Source organism: Eptatretus burgeri, chromosome 4 (assembly GCF_056783735.1).
Source record: "Eptatretus burgeri isolate ZD-2024b chromosome 4, Ebu_testis_v1, whole genome shotgun sequence".
Classification (NCBI taxonomy): domain Eukaryota; kingdom Metazoa; phylum Chordata; class Myxini; order Myxiniformes; family Myxinidae; genus Eptatretus; species Eptatretus burgeri.
Window position 1 is genome coordinate 61186232 of NC_140964.1, and position 27226 is coordinate 61213457.

A 27226-nucleotide genomic window follows, 5' to 3' on the forward strand; every position below is an offset into this window, starting at 1 on the left:
ATGATAAGCATCAACTTTTGTAGTATTCAAAGACAATTAAGTTACATGTAGACAATATTAGTTAGCAACGATAAGCATGTAAGGCTGTTTCATATTTTGCACCATCACCGATTGATAATTCTCATTTAAATATCAGAGCCGATAAGGGACGAGGAAAATGAAACACAGCGAACAACTTCAGAGAGCGATTACCTATGTGGCTTTGCAGCAAGCTGCAGGCCTGAGGCTTGGAAAAGTCTCCATTCGTAAACGTTTCATAACCTATCTGCCTCCAGGGGTTAAAAAGCAATCAGAATATTATGTTTGTATCAGTCATTGTTTTACTTCAAACACAGGAATGCCACCTCCAATTTCCCGCTCCTGAGGTGCTCACATGGTATTTGTCGGAATAGTTCTTGTTTACATGTATACACAGTATGTATATGTATATATATATATATATATATATATATATATATATATATATATATATATATATATATATATATATATATATATATATATATATATATATACACACACATACTTATGGCCTTTATGCTCAATTGCACATTGAACCATATGAGGAAAATCCTCAGAAGCAATCTGATGCTTTTTTTTTTTAGGTTTTTATCTCAGGGTTCATTAAAGATTGTGATGGAAGTTCAGCGAGAGTACGTACTGTTCACACACTTTGGACAGCACTCGAGTTGCGTCTGCTCCAGATGCTGACCCTGAAATAGACAAAAAAGAAACACAGAAATGTCTATTTTGCAACAGTGAACTGAAGTTCACAGAGGAGTTTGTACATTCAGAATGTTCTGCAGACGAGATATTCACAATTAATGAAATATTTAAATAACATTTGCATGTCTTGGATGAGATATTCGCAATGGTAACCAGACTCAGTTATAGTTAAAGCCTTCGCTCTGAGTCTGGTAGGTCGGTGGTTAGAACCCCAGCTGAGTCATACCAAAGATTTTGAAAATGTTACGTGCTGCTTCCTTGCTTGACAATCAGCATTTTAAAAGATAAGAGGATGGACAAACAACAAATCATAGTTGGCAATCAAAATGCAGCCTTTGATTGGTCTAATCACCTCCTCCTGCATTGAAGTTCCATTGAATAACTCGTTTTTTTATTTGACAAAATGGCATAAAAAGCTTTCGATATAAATAAATACCTGAACACTGTTTACATTGATTTGAGGCTTATGGAGGAGTTTGTATATAAATCACATGCAAGACAAAGGTATTGATGGACATCGATGTACCTGAATGTACATTCCACAAATATTGGTGGACAATGGACTGGCACATGTTATATGACATTTTGAACCTGCAATTCCAGAATGGTGTGCCTCGTGCTCAGATTTGTTTCGTTGACTTTGTTTCGGTAAGTGCTTTGTTTCATTGATGATGCATTGCAATGTCTTGCTGGCCACACACCAATAATCTTGGAGCCGTTAAAAGCTTACTTTGTGATGAAAGGTCACCATGTAATACTTACATGAGGACAAACCTTTCTGGTTGGACATTTGAATCGCTGGCATTTGGTCTTTCCAGTTCTGCAGGTGCATGTCATGCACGGAGATGAGGGCAATTGATCACCATCCTGGGATGAGGTGGCAGAAAATAAAAACGTCTTCAAACTCACTTATCATCTCCTTATAATTATGTGCGGTTAACATCAGTTCACAGATGGGCTGATCGGAAAGTCTACAGGTATTCACACTCACCTTTGAGCTGTCTAGCCCAGGTTGGAATCCTGACCCACCTATGAACTCTCACCCTGGTGTTTCCATGCAGGGTGAGGCATCAATGTGTGCAACGTGCAATGGGTGGACATTAAACTGAGTGACCTGTCTGCCAGCACTGGTTATTGGTGGACGTTAAATATCCCAAGGCTTCTTTTGTGAAGAGTATGTGAGTTATCGCCACCACCTTCAACAAATTACAAATTTCTACCGAAATCACCTACATTTTAACGTCAGGCCTGACCATCTGGTTCGCTAAAAACTTGGCACAACAACGTTTCGCGGCCAAACTCACACGTCGGTGGGAATAATTGGGCCCATTCGAGAAGTAGTTGTAAAAATTTGCAGATGAAAACAGAGTTGTAGAGTTGTAGAACTGCGCATTGATCAGGAAATTTAAAGAGGTTCACAAAAATTAATTTACTGGAGTAGAATTAGAACAAGTGAAAAATCAATTTTTCTGTCTGTCAATATGTCATCCATGTATCACATTTAGAAATGGTCAGAGGAACACACCTTTGCAGATCGTGTTGATCACCTCGGCATGGATATATGTACCTGGAATATGGAGTTGTTAACCCGGCAGTGAGTTTCCAAGGGCTGCACGTAGGACACACACATGTGGCAGCAATTCTCTGGAGCACGACATGACCCGTTCTTCCGGCAGTGATGGAAGCATACCATCGTAGATCCCTGGAAAATAAATTGCACAACCTTTATTGGAACTATTAATGGACTATAATTTCCCTGGATTGGTGGCTGCGTGACTGAGATCTCTCATTTCTTGCAAGTGAGAGTAAGAGGTGAAAACTTTGATGGAACTTCAACTTCCAACTCAATATGGCAAACTTTTATTTTTTCTGTTTATACAAACTGGGAGTTGGAGAAGGGACAAGGTGGTTGGCCTAGGGGGAAAAGATTAGGGGGTAAAAAAAAAGGGATGAAAAACAGTTGATGCATGTAGTCCAGATTTTTGCAAAAATAATTCTAAATCTAATTAAAGATTTCAACCAAGGCTGTGACCTTTATTCGTTGCCAAACCACCAGTCAGGATTTTCCAAAAACCAGGACCCATGAAATGGCAGATAGTTACATCATTGCAACAAGTGAGGAAATGGTTCATTTAAAATGGCAGGTTTGAACCAAATATTAACCACTCTTAACCTGGGGTTTGGAAACAATTTTCTTTGTGTGCCCACCTCAGAGTTTATGCTTTATAAATGTCTCTTTGTTACCAAAAGGCCTGAGAATCTGACGTTTTCAGGTGTGGACAAGATGTGGGTTGGGAGGGGGAGGGGGGATTCAGAATAAAGATCCATTGTGTTCCAAGTTTTCCAAGAAAATTATCTTCCCGGATTTTGTGTGCAGCTTGTTCGATCAAATTAAGGACTTTTTGCAGGAGGTCGTGTCTGGCTTATCCACATCTCTTAACCGTCCAGGTAAACTATAAATGATTGTGAGGTTTGGTACCTGATTATTACTACAACTACTATGACTACAACTACTACTACTACTACTAGTACTACTACTACTACTACTACGACTGCCCCAATTATTGCTACTTTATTGTGGGGTCGGCTCACTTTCATCAAAGTCTTTCATGAACTGGCTGGCCAGGCCTGGTGTTTGAATGGAAGTGATTTGTGCACAATGTAATCCATCCAGGGTGCCAGCGATAACTCGCCTACTCTTCACGAAGAACACCGTGGAATCTTTTGATGTCCACCAACTAAGGACTCTCAGACGGGACACCCAGTTTAATATCTAGTGCTGGCAGATGGGTCCTGTTGCTCAACGTCCCTTTAATGGACGGCACACACGCTGTCGCCGTGCCTTGCCTGCAAAACACCAGGATGGCAGTTTATAGCTGATCTGGATTCAAACCCAGGCGAGACTACTCAATAAGCGAGTGAAAACACCTCCAGACCATCCTGCCAGTCCTATTGCATACCTGAAGTGGATACTAAATTGAAATTGACGAGATAATTTTTTTTTAAATAATTGATAAGAGAAATAGACAAAATCATCAGCCCAATGGTAAATCAATTAACCATGAAATCTCCACCATTATTAGAACTCACGAAAATTACAGACAACACAAATCTAGGCAAGAATGGACACTTAATAGAAAACATGCACAGACACATCTGCAGCCACTCTGTTTGAGAAATGCTTATACGTGAAAAGCCAATTGTATAATTTGTGCTTTTCCATCGCAATTTAATCCACAGAGGATTGTCTCCAGGCCAGCAGAACAGATTCTTCGAAGGACCTGGTTCGAGTATATAAAGCAATGCATTGATGCACTGATAACTTCATCCCCAATACCCCTGAGGTGCTTCCTTTGTCTATCAATATTTCTACCATCAGAAAGTAAAGTCTGGTTCAGTTCATAAGTCCACACTCAGAAGGAAAATTCATTTTCTCTTCTCGGGGCCATATATTTATTATAAGCAAATACAACACGTCACTTGTAATCATCTAACTTATTTTGCCTTCCAAACTTAGATCTCCTCAAAGGGAAGTGCACTGCGGTGTCACCGTGGAAGCTTGTGGAGATCTAAGCTTGAAGAGTGTTCCAAGCAAGCACTCCAACAAAATGGTTGATAATGAACAGCGATCGCCGATCGGTCATTTAAACACCATGCACCCGGAGGTGCCCAGAATGTCAAGCAATGTCCAAATTGGACAAATTAACACTCTTTTTAGTAGTTGGAATTGCTCATAAGTTCAATTCCGGAGCTTAAAATTTGAAATTCAGCTGACGTTAACAGATTCTAGAGGTTGTCGCATGTGTCAAATGAAATAAAACCACGAACGCTGGCAACTCCAGGCGTTTATAAGTATTGCAATGTATCCAGCGATTCGTAGGAATGATGCTGAGGCATTCGATGATACGAGTCAAAAAGTGAAAAAAAAAAGTTTAGCATTAAGAAACAATTGTGGCCTGTTCCAAATCAAGGCATTGTTGAGGAAGCCCCCCCCCCCCAAAAAAAACTAGAAGGGAACTCGGTAGAGCCCATACCTCCATCACGTAATTCCTGATCCACGCGAACATATCGGGCCCAATACATTTTTTAAATGTCATGCTATACAGTACAATATCGTTTTTGGCCAAACCTCTCAACGGTGAAGAATCACTTAAAAAATTAAATAATTCTCTCTTATCCAGATCCGGATGCGGATCTCCACTAAAATGGAATCAATTCGGCCTTGTGACACACCCAGCCTGTCCACCAAATTTTGTCCGAATTCGTCCACAACTTTTTGAGATATCGTGCTATATATCATTTCATACAGATCTCTCAATGGTGAAAAATCACTTTAAAAATTCTTGTAGTCAGATCCGGATCCGGATTTTCACTAAGACCGAATCAATTTGTCATGGTCAAACACCCAACGTGCCCACTAAGTTTCGTCCAAATCCGTCCAAAACTTGTGAGATATCATGCTATATATCGTTTCTGCCACGCAATGCCTGATCCATGAGAACATATCGGGCCCAATACATTTTTGAAATATCTTGCAGTACAGCACCATATCGTTTTTGGCCCTATCTCTCAATGGTGAAGAATCACTTGAAAAATTAAATAATTCTCGTATCCAGATCCTGATCTTCACCACAATTGAATCATGTTGGCATGGCCAGACATCCAACCTGCCCACCAAGTTTCGTCTGAATTTGTCAACAACTTTTTGAGATATCATGCCATATATTATTTTAGCCCCATCTCTCAATGGTGAAAAATCACTTTTAAAATTCTAGTAGTCGGATCTGGATCTGGATCTTCACCAAAATCTAATCAGGTTGTCCTTGTAATACACCAAAACTGTCCATAAAATTTCATCCAAATCCATCCACAACTTTTGGAGATATCCTGTACACAAACAGACAAACAAACAAGCCGGTAGGCGGACATGGGTAGTCTACTACCCAATAGAACCTGACGCGATGGGCCCGTTTGATGGGGAATGACCTGAGGATTCAGCCCAAGAAAATTCATGATTCTAGCTTCAAGGGTTAATGCTGCAGATTGTTTTTTCGTTAAAATACCCCCACATTTAGAGGTTTTTCGGCCGTTGCTAGGCAACTGAGGGGTCCAGAGCAACGGTTCTTTCTCACACATAACTAGGACATACCATGAACCTACCATACCAGTTTCATGTATATCTGACTCATAGTCTCTGAGATATAACGAACTTCATTTTTTTATTGTTTTCGACCATGGTTCATTCAAAGTCTATCTTCTCCGACAGTTTTCATAGGATTCAGCTGGAAATTTTTGACAATATGGCTGAATGTACTGCCCACAGTCACTCATGGCCCGATTTTTGATTTTCGAAAAATTAATTTTTTTATGATTTTTCAAAAATTTCAAAGTCCCGTTGCTAGGGAATGGTGGTGTCCATAACAACGGTTCTCATTTGCACACAACTAGGTCATGGTATGAACCTACCCACCAAGTTTCATCGAAATCGCCATTGTATTAACGGAGCACTGGACCGAACAGAGGGACAGACAGACAGACAAACATATCGATGGAAAAACTGATAATAAGGGTAGAACAAATTTCAAAAAAATATTAAATTTTTTTGTTTTTTTCGATTGGATCGACTACCCAACATATCGATGGAAATACTGATAATAAGGGTAGAAATAGAAAAATAAAAAATCTCAAAAAAAAATTTGTGAAATTTTTTTTTGTCGACACGATCGACGACCCAACAAATAGACAGAATGGGTTGGAAACATAATCTCCTTCACCTTCGGTGGCGAAGGTAAAAATCACGAATTTAGGACCCCTGCGAGGGACAGTGAGATGACCAAGGACGTGCTTGATAAAGGATATAATTAAATAAGGTGGTTAATTAACTTCCAAAGGGGAGTTTTAATTAACCCAAACACTCAAGTTTACTCATGCACTCCATTGAAGTTCCCTAAGTATGCCTGCAAGGTTTGAGGCCACCAGGTTTCATGGTTTTTTGAGTTATGGAGGCACACACACACACTGACTGACTGACACACTGACACTGACACACACTGACATTTATTATTACACTGCATATTTAAGCAAACATGGTGCAATTTTTAATCTCTCCACCCCAACCCCGATTCATATTTACAGAATACATGCCCTCTCTTTTCCATCCCTATTCTCCTGTTTTATCCCAAACTTATTTTTCTTCTCCAGTCAATTACACGCACGCACGCACGCACGCACACACACACACACACATCCCATTATCCTCCCTTCTCTTTCTTTTCTCGATTTTAATTCCCTCATTTTAGTCCCCTGTACATATGTCATGAATGTATGTCCCCTTATTTAAAAACAAGAAGGCAGGACAACCATTCTAGGTTCACCAGTTGGATCTGGATACCTGGCCCATAAATAATTACATTTAGATTCAAGGAGTGAATCATCTTACCTTGCAAACACATGAAGTACAGTTGTCAATGTTGATACTTTCACCATCTCTATAAACCTTGTTGTGGAGCAAACAGGTTCCATCTTGCAGATCAGATATGCGTACTTGATCTGTTGATACAAGCATGAAAATCAGATATGCATACTTCATCGAATCATACAAGCCATGGTTTGTGAAAATCCCGAATACAATCATCATACCATAATAATAGAGCTATGGTGTGTGTGTGTGTGTGTGTGTGTGTGTGTGTGTGTGTGTGTGTGTGTGTGTGTGTGTGTGTGTGTGTGTGTGTGTGTGTGTGTGTGTGTGTGTGTGTGTGTGTGTGTGTGTGTGTGTGTGTCCGTGTCCGAAACTCCAGGGATTGCATTTGTGAAATGGGAGGATATCACATCTGTTAAAATCAATAACATTGGGGAATGTTGGGAAGGTATCAATTCGAAAATATTGTTTCTGATTATACAGAATTTCCAACAAGTAATAGATGTCCACAACCATCCTTCACCATGTTGTGGAACGTCGGCAAATGCTCTCGGATTTTCACCTTTATTCACTTTTAAATTCGTTTTCTCTGCAACCTCTTGAGAGAATGACACAAAACTTTAAACCTGGGAGTGTCTACCCTTGGATATTTTTTTAAGCAAAGTTACATGATGATTGAATGAAAAATGTGGCCGGTGTTCCAAAAGCAATCCTTTTTCTGCAGGCAAGACTGCCGGGTGTTTCACATAGCAGGGATAAACGGTCTCGACCTCGCTTTGCTCGGCCTCGGCCCAAACAAGCAATGACCTGTTAAATTTAAAAGTACTTGTATGTCTCCATCTCCTCCCAAGGTGGCTTTTTATGTGGATAGCTAGTTGTACGTGTGTGTGTTTGTGCGTGCGCGCATGCGTCCCCCTCGTCGGTGTTGTGATTATCCCTTAAGAATTTCAAGTCTGCTGCCAACCGCCAGCTTATGGTCTTGGTTTTTCTATCTAAATTTTATTAGACCCCTTGAGACCCTGTTTCTACCTTTCACCTGCAATTCCTCCTCTTGACACCAATATGCAATTGTCCTACTGTTTTCCCTTCTCCATCTTTTGTGTCTTTTGACCTTTTATCCTCTGTTATCATTTTCTTCCATGAGCTTTGATACCTGTATGGAATTGTATGTAATAACATCGACTAAATACCTGAGCAGGCTTGAGTGATTCCTCGGTATTCTGCTCAGAAATAAGTCATTTCTGAACTAGCTTGAATTATGATGGCCTTCATCCAAATTATAATGGAGCTCGATTCCTCACTCTGGGCTGATGCACCTGGCTGCCTTTTTTCTTCCCTCTAGGTGAGCGAGTGCCCCCCTTTCAGCAGGGGGCTGAGTGCAGTGGTCTGCTTCTCACCCACTGCAGGAATGTGAGTGGACTCCCAGTTTTCTATCACATTACTTTTTGCCTCGCCCCTCCAGCTCCTCTTCCATCCATCTTCCCCAATCCTGCCCAGCTCTCAGGTGATTCTCCTGATTACTACACAAGTTTACCCTCTCCAATATAAGCTCAATGCTCACCTCCATTCCTTCATCTCTTTATTCTCTTGTCCATACAACCAACTCCTTGTATCTCTTCTCTCATGCCCCTCCCTCCAGTCCTTCAAGACTGCTAACCATCATCACATCAAGCTTTCTCCCATACCCACTCTTGCTTTCTTCTGCTCTCATTAACACAATCCTTCCCTCCCACCTTTCCCAGCGCCTTTCCTTTTTGCCACTCATCTACTCCTCTGCGGAATCTTTGCCTCCATTTGCAATTCTTCCTCTGCCAGTCTGTGGACCTATTACCCCTTATTATTTAGTTCCTCCATGAGCCTAAACTTAATAATAAATTAACAAATGGTGCTAATACGTAGCTTGCACTGTGTAGTGTAGGACGCAAGGCACCATACCGCCACAAATGAGGAACAGAATGACGTTGCGAATGGGGTTTCTCACCATTGCAGCGTGGACAGCACTCTCCTTCAGGTATGTATGTGGCATTTGGAAAACAAGGCAGTAATGGGCACATGTTTCGCTCACACTGCACCATCCTGTCCTGTAAGTGAAAAGAAATCAAGCAATCAGGTGTTACATGCAATTTGATCATAATTACCAAAGCACGATGCTTTGATAAATACTCCTTCCACTCCCTCATGAAATGTTCAGTGGATATTTTAAATGAGTGCTGCAAACAGCTTCCAATTCACAGGTACACAACATGGCCAAAAGTATGCGGACACCCCTTCTAATTAGTGGATTCGGCTATTTCAGCCACACCCATTGCTGACAGGTGTATAAAATCAAGCACACGGACATGCAATCTCCACAGACAAATGGCAGTAGAAGGCAGTAGTCCTAGGCAAATTCTACTCCATAGGCAGTAGAATGAGCCGCACTGAAAAGCTCAGTGTCTTTCAACATGGCAACGTCAAAGGAGGCCACCTTTCCAACAAGTCAGTTTGTCACATTTCTGCCCTGCTCGAGCTGCCCCGGTCAATTATAAGTGTTGTTATTGTGAAGTGGAAACGTCTAGGACCAACAACATCTCAGCCGTGAAGTGGGAGGCCACACAAGCTCACAGAACAGGACTGCTGAGTGCTGAAGCGCGTAGCACAGCAAAATTATCTGTCGTTGTTTGCAACACTCATTACTGAGTTTGAAACTGACTCTGGAAGCAATGTCAGCACAAGCACTGTTCATCGAGAGCTTCTTGAAATGGGTTTCTATGGCCGAGCAATCGCACACAAGTCTAGAATCACCATGTGAATTGCCAAGCGTCAGCTGGAGTGGTGTAAAGCTCACCGCCATTGGACTCTGGAGCAGTGGAAACACGTTCTCTGAGGTGATGAGTCACGCTTCACCATCTGGCAGTCCAACGGATGAATATGGGTTAGGCGAAATCCAGCAGAACGCTACCTGTCCAAATGCATAGTGCCAACTGTAAAGCATGGTGGAGGAGGAATAATGGTCTGAGGCTGTTTTTCATGGTTCGGGCTCGGTCCCTGAGTTCCAGTGAAGGGAAATCTTAATGCTACAGCATATAATGATAATCTAGATGATTCTGTGCTTCCAACTTTGTGGCAACAGTTTGAGGAAGGGCCTTTCCTATTTCAGCAGGACCATGCCCCCATGTACAAATCGAGGTCCATACAGAAATGGTTTGTCGAGATCGGTGTGGAAGAACTTGACTGGCCTGCACAGAGCCCTGACCTCAACCCCATCGAACACCTTTGGGATGAATTGGAATGCCGACTACAAGCCAGACCTAATCGCCCAACATCATTGCCTTGTCCAAAGGACAGAGGAGCTCCTTGTGAGCAAATGGCCATCCATATCTAGTACCCAACTGTGTCTGTGGATGCCCTCCTGCAATTGGGTTACTTTTTATAAGGAGATTTGTGGCAGGATTTGCACTCCAGCACCATAAAACCCTTCATTCTGCAAAAGATTCCAAAAGTAGAAAAAAATAATCTGAAAACCCAGCGTGGGAGTCCCTCCAGAGCAGCTTCCCTTCACAAGGCGGCTTCTCGGATGATGGGAATGGGACAAAACTTTTGGGACCCTCAATCTTTGATGAAAGGAGGGAAACCACAGGGTAACCTTCCCGGGTCAGATTGTGGTGGTATATGTCGTGGTGTTGCTGAGGTGTCATCCACCAGACGGCAGACTTCTTGGGTTAACCTGAGGTGGTCCCTGTGGGTGGGTGCCTCAAATGTTCTTTCCCTAAGAGAGGATAATGACCTGTCTCTGTTATCATCTGAGCTCAAGCGTTTGGACGTCGGTATTGCACTCTCTGAGCTTCGGAGACTGGATAGTGGAGAGATCATTGCAGGTGGTTACTCCTATTATTGGTCTGGTCGCTCTGATGGTTACCATGCCCAAGGAGTTGCTGTAGCTGTGTCCAATAAGCTGACACCAATGATAATTGAGGTAACACCGGTCAATGAGTGTATTATGAGAATGAGGATTCGTCACTCATTAGGTGTCATTTCCCTGGTCTCTGTTTATGCTCCGACTGAGGCGAGTGATCTCACCGTGAAGGACACATTCTACGCCACGCTGGAGTCTGTGGTTGATCAGTGCCCCAGACGAGATACACTTCTAGTCTTGGGGGATCTCAATACATCGACTGGAACTGATAGAGATGGTTATGATACATGTCTTGGTCCCCACGGGTCTGGAACTGTGAACCAGAAGAGCACAAAGTTCTTTGACTTTGCAAGAATTTGTGGACTTAGGGTGGCTGGTTCATGGTTTCAATGCCCACAGGCTCATCGCTGGACCTGGTATTCCAACACTGGTGGTGTGGCAAAGGAGATTGACCATGTCCTCGTTGATGGTTGCTGGAGGTTGATCCAGAACTGCAGGGTCTACCAGAGTGCTCAATTCCTCAAAACTGACCACAGGCTTATTGTAGCAACTCTGCAGTTGAACCTTAAATCCAGGAGAATGGTACCATCCCAGCCTAGACTGGATGTTGGCAAGCTCAAGGATGAGACGGAAGCTGAGGAGTTTGTGAACAGGTTAAGTAGAGATTTACGGGGTCTTGGTGCTTTTGGGGGTCCTGAAGAGTTGTGGAGTGCCTTCAAGACCACCGTCCTTGATGTTGCCAGAAGATGTTTTGGAACTCACAAAAAGTCGAAGAAGAATTTTTGTCTCTCAAAGGACACTGGATACCATCACCTGTAGATACCAAAGGGAGAGCATCACCTGTGGTCAAGTGATTCTCATCCTGCTTACAGGGGAATTCATGCATTGCGTTCCTCCAAGCCCATCCCTCGGTGTACTGCAGTTAGAGCAGATGGTGGTGGGTTCTTGACTGATGAACCCGAAGTGTTCCAACGCCAATTGGAAACCCTTCCCAGAAGAGTGGAGGCTGTTATAGTAGCAAAGGGGGACCAACTCCATATTAATTCCCATGATTATGGAATGAGATGTTGGATAAGCAGGTGTCCACATACTTTTAGTCATGTAGTGTACGTCGTCGCACAAATTTTAAAACTCGAGCACAGATTAACTTGTTTTATCCGAATTTTAATTATGAGTATTTGAGTAAGGACCACAGCCTGTATAATTTATTTTGTTGATCTGTATGCAGCATGTGGCTGCTTGACTGCATCATTTTCTGGGGGCACAGCTGTGCCACTGATGCTGTGCCCCTGTTACCAGTAAGCTGGTACTAATTTTGCTGACCTCAGAAGGATGACAGGCTGTCAACCCGACCTAGTACTAATTCCATGGCCGACAGGGGCTTGAACTCAAGACTCTGAGATCTTAAGATCTTAAGCCAGCCACCTTAACCGTTAAACCAACAGCAGGCTTAGCCTATATAATGATGGTGTTCGTGCAACGTAAGGAAAACAAACTACGAAAATAGCTTCAGTGAACGTTTGCAGCATCTGCAGGAACATGTTGGAGATTTTGCATGTGCAAGTTAAAGCATCACGTGATTACAGATGGACTCTGATTACAGATTGCTCACCTGACCACTCGTTGAAATTATATAAACTGCTAAGTAAACAATTAAACTATTCACAGTTTCAAAACGTAGGAAATCACCAACTAGTGCAGCTAGTTATAGCCACCAGCTATAGCTTGTAGGCAAGGATCAGGTTGGAAGTTTCAACCACTAAGTGGTCTTCATCGGTGACTATGCAGTCAAGAACATAATGCACAAGATGTTCAAATACCTTTCTGTGGGCCGGTGTGAGGCAGGGGAGTTATCATTTGACTGTGACGTGCAGGAGGAGATGCTCTTTTCATCAACATTTTATCCATAGATAAATGGTTCACCAATGTTGTCTCCTTATCACTTCAAACAGTCCTGATAGGTTGGTATTTTGGATACTCGCATCACAAAGTGTACTGTCTATCCCTTAGAATTTTAGATGGACGTTAAGTCAGGTGTATCACCTGCTAGCATTCGTTGGAGGATGTTAAAAAAAAATCCCAGGGTGTATTTCATGAAGAGAAGGGAGTTCTCTCCGACACTGAAAAAAATTACAAATTCCTGTCCTGACTACTGCTGAAAAGGCAATGGCAAACAAGCCAATGTGATGACCATTAGTGAACCTCCCCTGGGGACAGAACATGACAGAGAGACAGAGATAGACAGATCAAATAAATACATTAAAACGCTCAATCAAACCTATGTCTGACCTTAAAATAAGCATTTTGAGAAATGCTTTCCAAAGTCAACTCTTCAAAGAGATGTCACAAGAAATTATCGATTAATTATTATTATTCATTGTCATTGTTGCAGCACAAAACCTTACCGAACATCGGCACTTTATACAGGGGTCATTGTGCAGGGAGAAGTGTTGCCCATCCTTGTACTCCAGACCATTGAACGAGCATCCTGGAACAAAGTACCACACATGGTAATAAAAAAGATTTATTTACTGTTATCGCACAACTTTCACCATGCCAAGAATTTCTATCGAAAGAAACAATGACGCGCACACACAAACACACTCCGAGTTAATTAAATCAGGTCAAGCGGTCAAGCGGAGATGGACTCATTTGTGTCCAGTTTTGTTTTGCAAAATAAACTTTCCCACATTTATTAAAAAGCTTTATTAGCAAGAATATGATCACTGTGGTAGACTAAGCTCACCAAAAGTATTCTGGGTACCTGGAATTGGCAACACACCTATAAGTGCAAACATAGCTTCTTTTTTTTTTAGCGAGATCAAGGCTCATGGAAGAGCAAGGTGATGAAATGGAAGACCGAGAAGGAACCCGAAGAAGTAAAGAGCAAAGATGGAGTCATCAGGAGGAACCTGGTCAGGATCGGGGTTCCAGCCGCTACTCCACAACCCTCAAACGCATCCAGGTGCAACCAAGTGAGCTTAACAGAGAAATTTCTGCAAGAATTCACTATTCCTTGGACACATAGATAACGAAACAGAGTAATAGAGAGGAAAAGAGATGAAAGAGAAGAAAAAGCAACAATTAGAATGGATAAAGAGAATTGTGAAAGGAGTAGAAAAAAGTGCGAAAGGAACAAACAACAAAGATGTCAGGAAGAACCTGGACAGATAGATTTCAGCAATTACTCCACAGGTTCAAACGCAGCAACATGTACAAGCTACCAGGTGTCCGTGAGTGAGGGTACGGAATGACACCGGGACAACTATCTGTTGGCCAAAATGAAGGAGCAGGAAAAAAGGAGGGAAGGAAAAACAATAACCTACAAGGAAGAGGGTTGAGTGAAGAAGGGTTCATGGGAGCAATGAAGATCATGGGTCAGGATGGAGAATGACACGAGATAGCGGTGCACCACCTCATTGAATCCCTGAAAAGAAGAGCTGGATAACAGTCTCAGGAAGGTAGTTCCACATACGGGAGAAGCGAGGAAGGAAAGAGTCGTGGTGTGCCAGTCAGCCTGCATTTTGGGAGGTTAAACAGGAGAAATCTTCTCCTTTGTTCTTTCACTGTTCTCGGTGTGATCGTTTGCCACATTTGATGTAGACATGCCATTACACAGGAGGAAGATGCTGACGTACCGGGACACAGTGGACAGCACCGGCTGTGCACCTTTAGAGGATCCGTGCAAGGTACCACACACCTCCGTGTAGACTTCGTAAGAACACCACCCTGGGACAGGCAAACAATTTTCACCTTCTGTAAGGGCACTTAAACTTAAACGGCAATCAATGTGAGTAGCTTTCAATTTAAGTTGCTTTCAAATCAATGTGAAGCTTTTGGCTACAGGGTTGGAATGAATGTTCATGAAAAAAGCATTTTGCACTAATTACTTGAGAACTTTATTTTAAAGAATACGTTTAGAGCATTCACCTGCAGAATTCCCCCTCCATACAATCGCCCCACCCCCCAACCGCCCACTGCTCCAGGTGTTGTTGCTGTTGATATAACCATTTCCAAACCCACATGATTGTTGCACATCCTTCCTAATGAGTAGGGCTCCATGACCCATCTCTCCCTTAATGAATGATATCATTTTATCTTGGCCATGGATATGTAAGCTCGAGATTGGGCTCAATTAACCAGAACTAATAAAATAATAATTCACCACGTTAACTAGTTAAAATTCGCCTTATTGAATGTTCACTTTAATGAAAATCCATTGCAGTTTTCCTTATTTAAGCCAACCTTTATTTTGAGTGCTATTTTATTGCTAGGCTGTTGTGTTGTCTGCAAACCGACTTGTTACCTACAGTCATGTTAATTCCATTTTGTAGGTGGTCTGAATTTTGCAAAAGAAAGAACATTACACTTATTAATAGTCATAACAGGTTCTCTTGGACATATAAATCCCAATGAATAATTAGCTTCACCTCAATGGGCTTCAAAATGTTCTCTGCAGCATCCAATGAACACATTCTGAATTAACTACTGAGATTTATTTGGCTTAAAGGATTTGGATTGTGTATGCATCACCCATTGTGTGAACAGCCCATCGTGCAATGCATCCAAGGATGGATCTCTGCAACATCAATGATTGGGATTTAACAGCTCCGAGTCACCTCGCTATCATGGTCAGACAGGAGGAGCAATTGAAACATGAAGGTGTTTCTGCGTCCAGGGAATCCTACAGGGAAGGGACCACTTCTCCCCGTCAGCCAACACACACTTGTTGTCCTGACAGGACATCTCACTTGAGACGTGATTTTCTAATCACCTGTTAGACCAACTTTACACTAAGTTCCCACAACAATGGCCATGATGGGGCTGATTTTCTTCAAGGATGATTGGTTGTTATCTCCATATGCAGGATTCAGAAGGTAGACCAGAGGTCTCAAAGTATCCACCTACGTGTGTGCGTGTGTGTGTGTGTGTGTGTGTGTGTGTGTGTGTGTGTGTGTGTGTGTGTGTGTGTGTGTGTGTGTATACATATTAACCCATCTGGAGAAGTTATCAAGCATCGTATGGCATTATCGATCGAAAGTATAACAGAAGTAACTAACGATGGGAAATTTTCTGTGGATTCACCTGACATGAGTACAAGGTGCATGAGGATGAGTTGATCAAACTGCTGGATGTTGATGTGTTGTGGACTATTCCATCCAAAACGCATTCTTAAAAACAAAACACAGGATCAAAGACACGTGATGAGAATGTTGCTTGTGCTTCAAATCATGCGATTCACCGTTAACCCTTAAGAAGAGTTAAATGATTGTTCTACTTCCCCACTGAGAGCTCATTTCTTATTCTTTAAGTCTCTATCACATACTATTGGGAAGTGTCTTGATGAAGAGGCCATGGTTGCATTACAGGCAGATTTTTTTGTTGTGTTTTTATGGGGGGGGTGGGGGGAATCTTCATGTTATTGAGGTGTAAAGTAAATGAAGATTTTTCATATTCACATCATTTTTGCTCATCATTATACCGTCTCAGTTTAAGGTGCATCAATCTAGATGTGAATTGATGACACAGTGAGATCGACAATATACCTCTGCAATGACCGCAGCATTCTTCTGGACTCCTCACGACCAGTCCACAGTTCTTCATTTTGGCTGGACATTTATTCTGGATACAAATCACCTCCCTGTTCTGGGAAGAGTGATGGGGAAAAACAGGCCGTCACATGCCTCTTGCAGCCTAATTGGATTTCCTAACCTCATTAATACAAACTCTTACATCATACGTAAATGACGTCACTTTGATAAGCCATGACCAAAGTGGCTGCAAGGTGAACGTATCCAAGGTGAACGGATGATCCCCCTTTTGGTCCAAGGTGAATGGATGAACCAGAAAGTCCAGGAAATGATGAAAACCACATCGTTATGCCCTGCACTCCACCGCTCTGCCCCCCCCCCAAATCTTCCCCTCCTCCACCACATACCCTTTAGTAGTTTGTGAACCTGCTGCCCTTCGTCTTTTAATTCCTCTGTGAGCCGAGACCCTTGCATATATAAATGATCAATAATTACTGCTGAAAAATATTACAATAAACTTCAATGACGTATAACCTCATTTATAGCTCACCTGGAACGTAGCTCAGGTGTGGTATTAGCATCGTGCAGTGTTCGTCAGTCAGTCAGTCAATCAGTCAGTGAGTACATAAACACTCAGATCTTCTCTGAAATTACACACAATTTCGATGAAACTTGAGCACAACCTTCATCACCCCTGATGGAGTAGTAAACTTTGGTCATTGCATTAAAAAAAACATTAGGGGTTTTCACCCCAAAATAGGTATTTCCTTTCTTCTCAATTACATATGTTGTGCGTCATCCACACCTACCAGTGGTTCCATGGTTCTACCAGGTGAGCCCACGGGCATTGCCCACTATTTTGTTTTTTTAATTAAAATCCTATTCACTGTGATTATAAACTCAGATATGAGGAGTGTTCAAAATGTTATCGCCAAGTATCGCTTTATTTATTTTTCTATACGTAGTGCTTTGTAGTTTTATTTAATTTTTTTGTATCAGAGACGAGGCTCATGGAGGAGCAAGAACATAGAACGGACCAGGATGTGTAACATACCAAAAAGAACAGTTAGAAAGAGGGGTTGGTGGACACTAACAGCAGGGTAGAGGCACACTTGGAGAAATAAGGGATATGGGGAAGCACGAGGGTTAGGGGGGGACACAGGGGGGTAAACAAGATGGATACATCCACAAACTCTCAATCACAGAAAGTGGATGGAAAACTGGGGGGAGCAGCAGAAATGAAACAAAAAACTAAAAGTTAAATCAGAAATTAAAAATAAAGGAATTACTTCGGAAATTATTTTATTTAAAAAAAAAAATGATTTTTTGCTTATATGTTGAGAAATAGAAATGTGTCTCGTTTCGTGCACTGTTGTGGGACATCTCGTTCGGATGACTTTCTTAAAAACGTCCCACCTGTCTCTGTCCAAAGCGATCACGGTAAGAACATGACGAGGAATGATGATGATGATGATGATGATGATGATGCCCACATTATGATGCCCACATTATAATGCCCACATTATGATGCATATAACGACCTACATGATGAATAACATTCCAACCTCAAAACTCCTCGAGTACCTTGCATTCGCAATTCAGACATGGATTTCCCAGAGTGAAGGGAATGTCTACCTTCTCCCCCTCGTTGTCGCAAGTCGCCACGGTACCTGCAGGAGGGCAGTTCGATGGGAAACATTTTTTTTTTTCAGAATGCTGTGAATACCAATTTAAAACACCATAATGAGGGAGGTTCAAAATGTTCTCGGAACAGGACACTCACGACAATCCCCAAACAACAAACTTTTTGTACTTTTCCACATGTATTACTACAGTACTACTACAGTATTACTACAGTATTATTACAGTACTACTACAGTATTACTAAGTATTACTACGTTACTACTACAGTATTACTACAGTACTGCTACAGTACTACTACGCCCCCCACCCGCAAATTAATTATCCACCACTGAGAACATCTCGAACGGATCTCGTACACGTACGTGCATCCGCACAATGCAATGTAATTGCTTACGTTGCACGCATTCATGACGTCATATCGCGATGTAACGATTTCTGCACTCGTCGTCATCATGAAACTTAAGCCAATCGGTGCACATGACGAAGAGTAAAAGACGACACGAGACGCGAAAGCACGTCGCAAGCACACTCGACGTACGTACGTACGTACGACGTTTTGAAATGAAAGAAGATTCGCGCGCTTTTTTTGTTTTGTTTTTTAAAAAGACACACCTGCTAAAATGTATCCCAGGGCGTGAGCTGGAAGAAGCTGCAACAGGAAGAGTGAGAGGATGAAAAGATCCCCCGTGATCAGCGTCATCCTCGGCCGTCCGCAGGTGATCAGGGAAAGCTCGAACCTCATGTCGGACGTGAGCTAAGCATGTTTCATGACCGCGCACCTGTCCGTACGTATTAAATCGATGACACCGACAAAAATCCCAGCGCAGCTTTCGGCTCAAACAGCTGCCGGATTTATTGGTGGTAATGTTTCCTGCACTCCGATGGTTTATAATCGTTCGATGTGTTCATATAATGGCGAGTGAAGCCGCTTGTAAAATGGCGATGAGCACATCGTCATGTCGCTTTTAAAGCTCCATTCAAACCCGCCCCCTTCGTAAGCTTGCTAATGCGACAGCAAGGGGCTGGCTTCCAGTTCGAGCCCTAGAGGAGGGATAGGGATTCCGGGGACTCCGGGGAGCCGAAGGCTCTGAGTTCCGAGAATTTATCCTGAAGGCAGATTCTACCCCCCAACCCTACATTTTGATCCCCCCCACCCCCGCTGCTCCCCGATATTGACATACGTCGTCCCGCAGGGGGATCCTGTAAATGAGTCTTCATTACATCCTGAACGGTTTGCTGTCTACGTTGATTTATCCCGCATAAGATCCCAGTAATTCCCTTGTTCTCGTATGGATTTTATTATTTATTTAATGTCTAATTACCCCGACAGTCGAATGGTGTCCTCCTCGGGGAGCATCAATAAACTAATATAAGTTTTAAAATCATGAAGTCAATGAGCTTCCCAGGGACCATTTTAACAGTTGGTGATTATTCTCATTATATAACTACCCACAACAGCAAGGACAGGCCTATTTGCATAACAATGACGTCAAAAGCAAACGATAGCCCGGCTAAACAAGGCTCTGAAAACGGTACCATTGAGCAATGCATGAACTAATTTAGATAATAATCCTGAGTATAGATGATGAACAAAAGAGCAGCTTAAAAACTATATAACTCTTTATCTAATCCTTTATTCAATAAAACAGAAAGAACAAAAGAAAGAAAAACACACAAGAATATATACAAAAGTAATGATCTCATTTCTGAGACCGATGACGTCACAAACGATTGTTCAACACATGGTGGGTTTAAATGGAAGGAAAACTTGACTTCTACTCTGCAAATATCTCTGTGTTTGTATATTCAGACTCGTTCTTCATCCCTTTTTCCTCTTCCTTTGATGGGATATTCATTCATCTTCCGGCTCTTTGATGGTGTGCAGTATTTTAGTTGAATGTGTCGTACATGCATTGATCAACCCATCTCTTTAATGGATGTTGTAGCCACAGATTTTCATGTGAAACGCTCTATTGAACGGCGGAGAAGGAATATTCTCATCTGACTAATCGGTTTGTGAAGACTTGCTCGTGTTCCCATCCGAACCCTGGGTTCATGGCACAGTTATTACCCAGGTTCAAATCCCTTATACTGTATGTTTGTGTAGTGTGTATAAATTCATTGGTAACTTGCAGGGGTACCCGGCATTGCCCGGTGATGTTCCAATCCTGTTGCTATTTTGAAGAAATCAAATTAAAACACTTTCCTACACCCACTAAGGAATGGCATCAGGGATCATTTAATATTAGCTACAGAGGCTGAGGTATATAGAGCAAAAGAAAAACAACTCCAAAAATCAAACTTTCTTTCAAAAAAAATTAATTTTTTGCCTAAAACACCCCACCCACCCCCCCAACCCCCAACCCCCCTGGTACTCATTTATGGACCTCTGAAAGTTTGGCGAAGATCCGTTTGGCCATCTCTGAGAAGAATGACAAAACACACACACACACACACACACACACACACACACACACACACACACACACACACACACACACACACACACACACACACCTCTCTTTTAGTATATATTCATGTAAATAAAAAGTACATTGATGCCTAGTAATGTCTTTGTACTGTGTGTGATTTATGTACAAGCTCCTTCATGGACTGAAGAAGAAGAAGAACAAGAAGATGATGAATCAGAAGAAAACAAAGCATAAGAAGAAGCACAACTCCTTTCACATCTTCAGATGCTTCGGGCTGCTGAAGCAGTTTTTCCTGGCTAGGGGACACCATCCTGGGCAGGTCAACACTCCACCCCAGGATATTCAAATAGCTCATTCTTCCCAGTAAGCCAGAACTCATTTTGCCCTCCTCGGAAAGATGACAGGCTGAGTCAACGCACAATACACACGAGTGTTATGTTAACGGCATTACAGGGGCTGAAACAAATCCAAAGACCTCAAGCCAGTTGGGTGTGCAACAAGGAATCATTGATTTCATTTTGGTGAAGATCCGGATCTAGATCTGGCCTATCAGTGGGATACAAAACGTAAACTGTTTAACCTGGTGGAGGTATGTGCTCCACTAAGTGCTGTTCTAGTTGGAAAATGTTTCGATCAGGTCTGCATGCTGTTAGGACCATTGTGGTTGAAATGACCTACGATTGGTGAATATATGTTTGGCTTTTGATCTCTTGGTCTTACGTGGGTATGTTGGTAAATGCATTCGCTGATGGGTGTACAATGGTGCGTGTGTGAAGAGATGTCCCTGGTGCTTTGAGGGACTACTTGGTGCACATCATATAGATGAGCCTCGGCATATGCACATCCATAATCCTCTTCAAATTTCAAGTCAATCGGATGAAAATTGAGGATTTTAGAAATACCACCTTGTTGTTGACCTTGGGCCTATGTTGACCTTTTGGTCAATGTTGACCTCAAAAATAATAGGCTGATTGAATTCAGTGACCTGAAATATAAATCCTCTTCAAATTTCAATTCAATCGGATGAAAATTTAAGATTTTAGAAATACCACCTTAGTTGTTGACCTTGAGCCTATGTTGACCTTTTGGTCGATGTTGACCTCAAAAATAAAGGGCTAGTTGATTTCAGTGACCTGAAATATAAATCCTCTTCAAATTTCAAGTCAATCGGATGAAAATTGAGGATTTTAGAAATACCACCTTGTTGTTGACCTTGGGTCTATGTCGACCTTTTGGTCAATGTTGACCTCAAAAATATTTGGCTGGTTTAATTCATCGACCTGAAATATAAATCCTCTTCAAATTTCAATTCAATCGGATGAAAATTGAGGATTTTAGAAATACCACCTGAGTTGTTGACCCTTGGCCGATGTTGACCTTTTTGGCCTTTTGACCTCAAAAAGAATAGGCTTCTTTCTTACGACAAAATCTACCATGGGGTGAAGATTCGTGAAGATCGGTTTAAATTGTGACCTGCAGGTGACAAACAAACAGACATACGTACTGACAAACAGACAGACAGACAGACAGCACACTCCGACCACATGCACACAATAACCAATCAATGTACGATTTTCCCTAAAAGTCCTGCCATCATACACCCCTCTATCGCCAAGACTTCCAGGTACCTATCTAATTCCAATTTAAACTATTCTACTGTTTCTGCTGCCGCTACCTTTCCAGGGAGACGATTACATGCATTAACTAGAGGGGGAGCACTCGGTAGAGTGCAAAACCTCCGCCGCCAATACTGCAAGGTCACTCAAGTGAACCTGATATCCTATTCATTCAATTTGACGTCAACAGTGCTCACAGAGCTATAGTTTGCAACTTTCCCTTTTACTGTTAACTTTTACATACTCAATTCATTCGTCATAACTAAATTCCTTGAGACAGAAATTGATTTTACGTGGGTATATCCACCTGAAGTTCCAAAATCAGCCGCAATTATAATTTTGGCATGTTTTTTTTTTTTGTTGGAAATCACTTATAACATGTAGAAATGCAAAAAAAAAAAAATCGAAATTTTTGTTGAAAAAAAATTAGCAAATTTTTTTTTCTCTAATTTTTTTCTGGGGGGGGGGTTGAAAATTACTTAAAACATGTAGAAATGCAAAAAAAAAAATCGAAATTTTGTTTAAGAAAAAGTTGCAAATTTTTTTTTTCTCTAACTTTTTTTTTTTGGGGGGGGGGGGGGTTGGAAATCACTTATAACATGTAGAAATGCAAAAAAAAAAAAAATCGAAATTTTGTTGAAAAAAAAGTTGCAAAAATTTTTTTCTCTAACAATTTTTTTTTGGGGGGGGGGGTTGGAAATCACTTTAAACATGTAGAAATGCAAAAAAAAAATTCAAATATTTTTTCAAATTGGCCGCTAGAGCGGCCATATTGGATTTTGGACCAAGTCCAAAATCTAATGGCATGATCCTTGGACCAGACCTAACCCCCCCCCCCCACCAAGTTTCGTCGAAATCCGTCGAGGAGTTTTTCCGTAATACTGTTCACAAACAAACAAACAAACAAACAGAAAGGGGTGAAAACAGTAACCTCCATCCATCTTCGATGGCACAGGTTAACTACTCTCTGATTAAAAGACCCCTGCCTTTCTACCATATTAACTCTCCTCTTCTTTACTCTCAAGCTCTGGACCCTGGTCCTGTCTACTCTGCTGAATAATCTTCTGCACTTATTTTGTCCATACTCTTCATGATCTTAAATATCTCTATCATATCACCTCATAACTGCCTCCTTTCCCTGTCACCTTCAGCCACTCCTCACAGCTAAGTCTAGCTCGGCCCGGAATCAATCTCATAGCCCTGCGCTGACACCTCTCCATGGCATCTATGTCCTTCCTGAGTTGTGGTGATCAAAACTGCACACAATATTCTAGATGTGGCCTCACTAAATTCCTGTACAATGTTAACACCAACTATTTTGATTTAGAAATGAACCCCCTCCAAATACAACCTAAAACCCTATTTGCTTTATCGATAGCTGCCTGGCATTGTGCTTCCTGCTTACCTCCCATATCTATTACCACCCCCAAATCCTTCTCCTGTGTGACACGCTCCAAAATGACCCCTTGCATCATGTAATCTCTATTTTCATTATTCTTCCCCATCCCCAACACCTTACACTTGCTCAGGTTAATTTGCATTTGCCAATCTTTTGCCCAATCTATACAAGCATCAATACTTTCCAGAATCTGATCACCACTCTTGCTGCTGTCCATCTTACCTCCAAGCTTTGTGTCATCTGCAAATTTCGAAAGCCTACTCTTCACCCCACTATCAAAATCATTGATATAAATCATGAATAACCAGAAAAACAGCAATCAGAGATTACAGACCCTCACCAGGACTTGGTTTGCGTGGTGTATTGTGTAGTGTTTGTGTCGTTTTGTGTGGTGTATTTTGTGTGGCGTTTGTTTATTGCTGTGTTACGTAATTAATGAGACATAATTAGAACTTCCACTTTATAACTGCTGCCAGTGATGACCGGGTACCAAGACGCCCTGCTTTGATGCAACCCTGCTTTGATCTGAGAGCTGACCCTGACTCATGACGTTTTTTATTATTATTATTATTCAATTGAATTTAGAATGGGATTAAAATATATTCAATTCAAATCAAATTTATGACCGAATAGGTACAGTCCAGCATTGGAATCATCAGAAGGAACCCGAACAAGCAAAAAGCAAAGATAAAGTCATCAGGAGGAACCTGGATAGGATTCACATTTCAGCTGCGACTCCTCCACCCTCAAACCCATCCAAGAACAGCCAAGTGAGCCTTTTTTAAAAGAAGATAATAATAATAGTTAAAAAAATAACCAAAAAAAAAAAATTCTGGCTGCCAGGCCTTGTATCCCATCAAGTTGAAATTTAAAAAATGTATTCAAAATCCATACTAGATCACAATGGTGAAGTTTCACCTCAATTGATTGAGCAGTTCCAGAGAAAACATCATTTAATATTTGGCTTAAATCCAATACGGCTGCCAAACCATGTGACCGATCAATTATTCCTTAACAACCTGCTTGCCTTGGGGAACATTTATTTGAAGTTTCCCCTCAATCTGCCAAGCTGTTCTGGAGAAGAAGATTTTTATATGTTTTAGGGTAAATCCAATATGACTGACAAACTATGTGACCTATGACATCATATTTGTGAACGTTTTGGTCCTCCTGGATGGGCGATCATAGATGTACAGTTTCGCCTCGATATGTTCAGCCATTCCAGAGAAGAAGATTTTTGGGTTTTTTTTTCAAAAACAATATAGCTGCTGAATCTCGTGACCGATGACATTATCAATTTGTTTTCTGTGGATCATTTTATTCTGAGATGACCCTCAAAATGTTTCATACTGATTTGATGCAGCATTCTACATATGCAATTATGACGTCATAACAAAGGCAACTATGATGTCATAAAAAAAATCACAATCATTCCCCATGAGGAGTACTTGCTATCTGCCAAATTTCAATTTTTTCCTTAGTGCGGTTTCAGAGATACAGAGGTCCAATTTTTTTCAGTTTTTTTTCGAACATGGCTGCCACACCAAGTGACCAATGATGTCATAATTATCATTAAAACATTCTAGAGTATTTGCACCAATGTTGAAAATTTCGTCTCAATCCAACAAGTGTTTGCAAAGAAAAACACGAACGTTCTTTCCGGACAAACAAACAAATAAACCAATGTCACCCGCAGGGTGACCCGTATCTTGCCGAAAGGTGACCACGAGTGACTTCTTTAAGGTCACACCGAGGTGAACAGAGCTGCTATCCATCAGGAGCAACTCCTTGAGGAATATCTGCCTACGAGAGATTCCGATGTGAATCGTTCTACAGAGTAACCATGAAAAATATGCGTTTGCCTCATAACGTCACCAAATGACGTCATAATGTCTCAAGCTTGACATCTCTAGAAAGCACTCATTGAGGTGTTCAATTTGAGGTACGGCACGATATGGTTCGTAAAACTTGAAAATTTGACCTTGGGGTCAAATATGTTTGACCTTCGGCGCTAACCATGAAGGTCAAGGCCAATCGCCACCAAAAATTAATCAGCTGAGCGCCAGACCATGAACTATATCCCCATGAAGTTTGAAGACGATCCGATCAAAATTACTCAAAAAATAAGGGTTTCGTCGACTCCCCTGATTTGCGACAAAGTGACCTTGACCTTTGACCTTGACCTTCAAAATTTTGTGCACTGAAAGGGACCTCTATAGGCCTCTGATATGCGAAGTTACAAAAATTTCCAATGATAACTGTGCTCTGCAGAATTTTTTATACGTGATTACAGACAAAAATAAAAATAAAAAAATAAAAAAAAACATACAAACTGACTAACATATCTTGCAAAAACTTCGTTTTGGCAAGATAACAAGCAGTCATAGACTGGTACTTACGAAATCGTCAACTTGACCTCTGACCTTGTCTAATAAAAGCTGTCTCAAGAGAAGGCAGCGACGCAAACCAGAAGTTTCTACGATGATTCTGTACCAAACCTCTCATAAAACATCCGATTTTTACCAGAATTTCGACAACCGCGTGTTAAGCATACTTAACCGTTACCAAAATTGAAGACAGGATTGAAATTGACTTTAAAATGACCATGTAATGCCGTGTGTTACAATCCCCCTTATTAGCATAATCTTCAGTTAAGCCTCAGATACGACACCCGACATATAGCTCATAAAACATCCGATTTTTACCAGAATTTCGACAACCGAGTATTAAGCATACTTAGCCATTACCAAAAGTGAAGACAGGATTGAAATTGACTTTAAAACGAGTGCGTAATGCCATGTGTTACAATCCCCCTCATTAGCATAATCTTCAGTTACACCTCAGATACGACACCCGACATAAATCTCATAAAACATCCGATTTTTACCAGAATTTCGACAACCGAGTGTTAAGCATATTTGGCCATTACCAAAAGTGAAAACAGAATTGCGATGAGTTAAAACAAACTCGTAACGTCGACCGAAGCAAAAATCTCCATTTCTCCACGCAATTATTTAATATTATTTTATCAAAGTCACAAAACCGTAATATTCGGCCATCCACCAACAATCTTTACATAATCCGACGGCTTAGCGAGTCAGGCATGCGACGATAACCTTTATTGGGATAAAAAATGACTTTTAAACACCATCTTTATCGAAAACACCATCAGCGCGCACACGCAAAACCTTTACGAGACTCAAAGACGTGTCTGCTCGAGCGCGCTGCACCACTTGACGAGCCGTGACGCGGCGAGTGAAATATTTTTATACAATCTTAAAACGTCTCTAAAACATCCGATTTTTACCAGAATTTCGACAACCGAGTGTTAAGCGTCCTAAGCGATCGCAAAAAACGAAGACAAAATTAAAATCGAAGTTAAAACGAACTCGTAACATCGACCAAAGCAAAAATACTCCATTTCTCCACATGAATTTACAGAATTATGTTTGACCTCACTGTGACCTTGACCTTTGACCGATTTTGACCAAAATCTAATCAGCGCTAGCCATCTCCCTCCTGAATCACGAGGTGTAATTTGACATTGGTAGCCTCTTCCATTCTC

General features: G+C 41.4%; 1 protein-coding gene across 3 annotated transcripts in view; it reads right to left on the reverse strand.

Annotated features, from left to right (window-relative positions):
• The window catches only part of LOC147028179 (BMP-binding endothelial regulator protein-like), a 124408-nt gene that overhangs the window by 35359 nt on the left and 61823 nt on the right, over positions 1–27226 (reverse strand). For 2 of the 3 annotated variants that reach the window (XM_085878318.1, XM_085878316.1), the window contains exons 2-11: positions 18155–18240; positions 16586–16685; positions 16125–16210; positions 14678–14768; positions 13445–13527; positions 9126–9225; positions 7166–7275; positions 2294–2428; positions 1489–1593; positions 662–713 (exon numbers count right to left, since the gene is read on the reverse strand). In XM_085878318.1, coding sequence (XP_085734444.1) covers positions 662–713; positions 1489–1593; positions 2294–2428; positions 7166–7275; positions 9126–9225; positions 13445–13527; positions 14678–14768; positions 16125–16210; positions 16586–16643 — 820 coding nt within the window. In that variant the 5' untranslated portion in view covers positions 16644–16685; positions 18155–18240. Of the gene's footprint in view, positions 1–661; positions 714–1488; positions 1594–2293; positions 2429–7165; positions 7276–9125; positions 9226–13444; positions 13528–14677; positions 14769–16124; positions 16211–16585; positions 16686–18154; positions 18241–18826; positions 19139–27226 lie in introns of those variants that run through there. The other variant, XM_085878317.1, reaches the window with a different exon arrangement.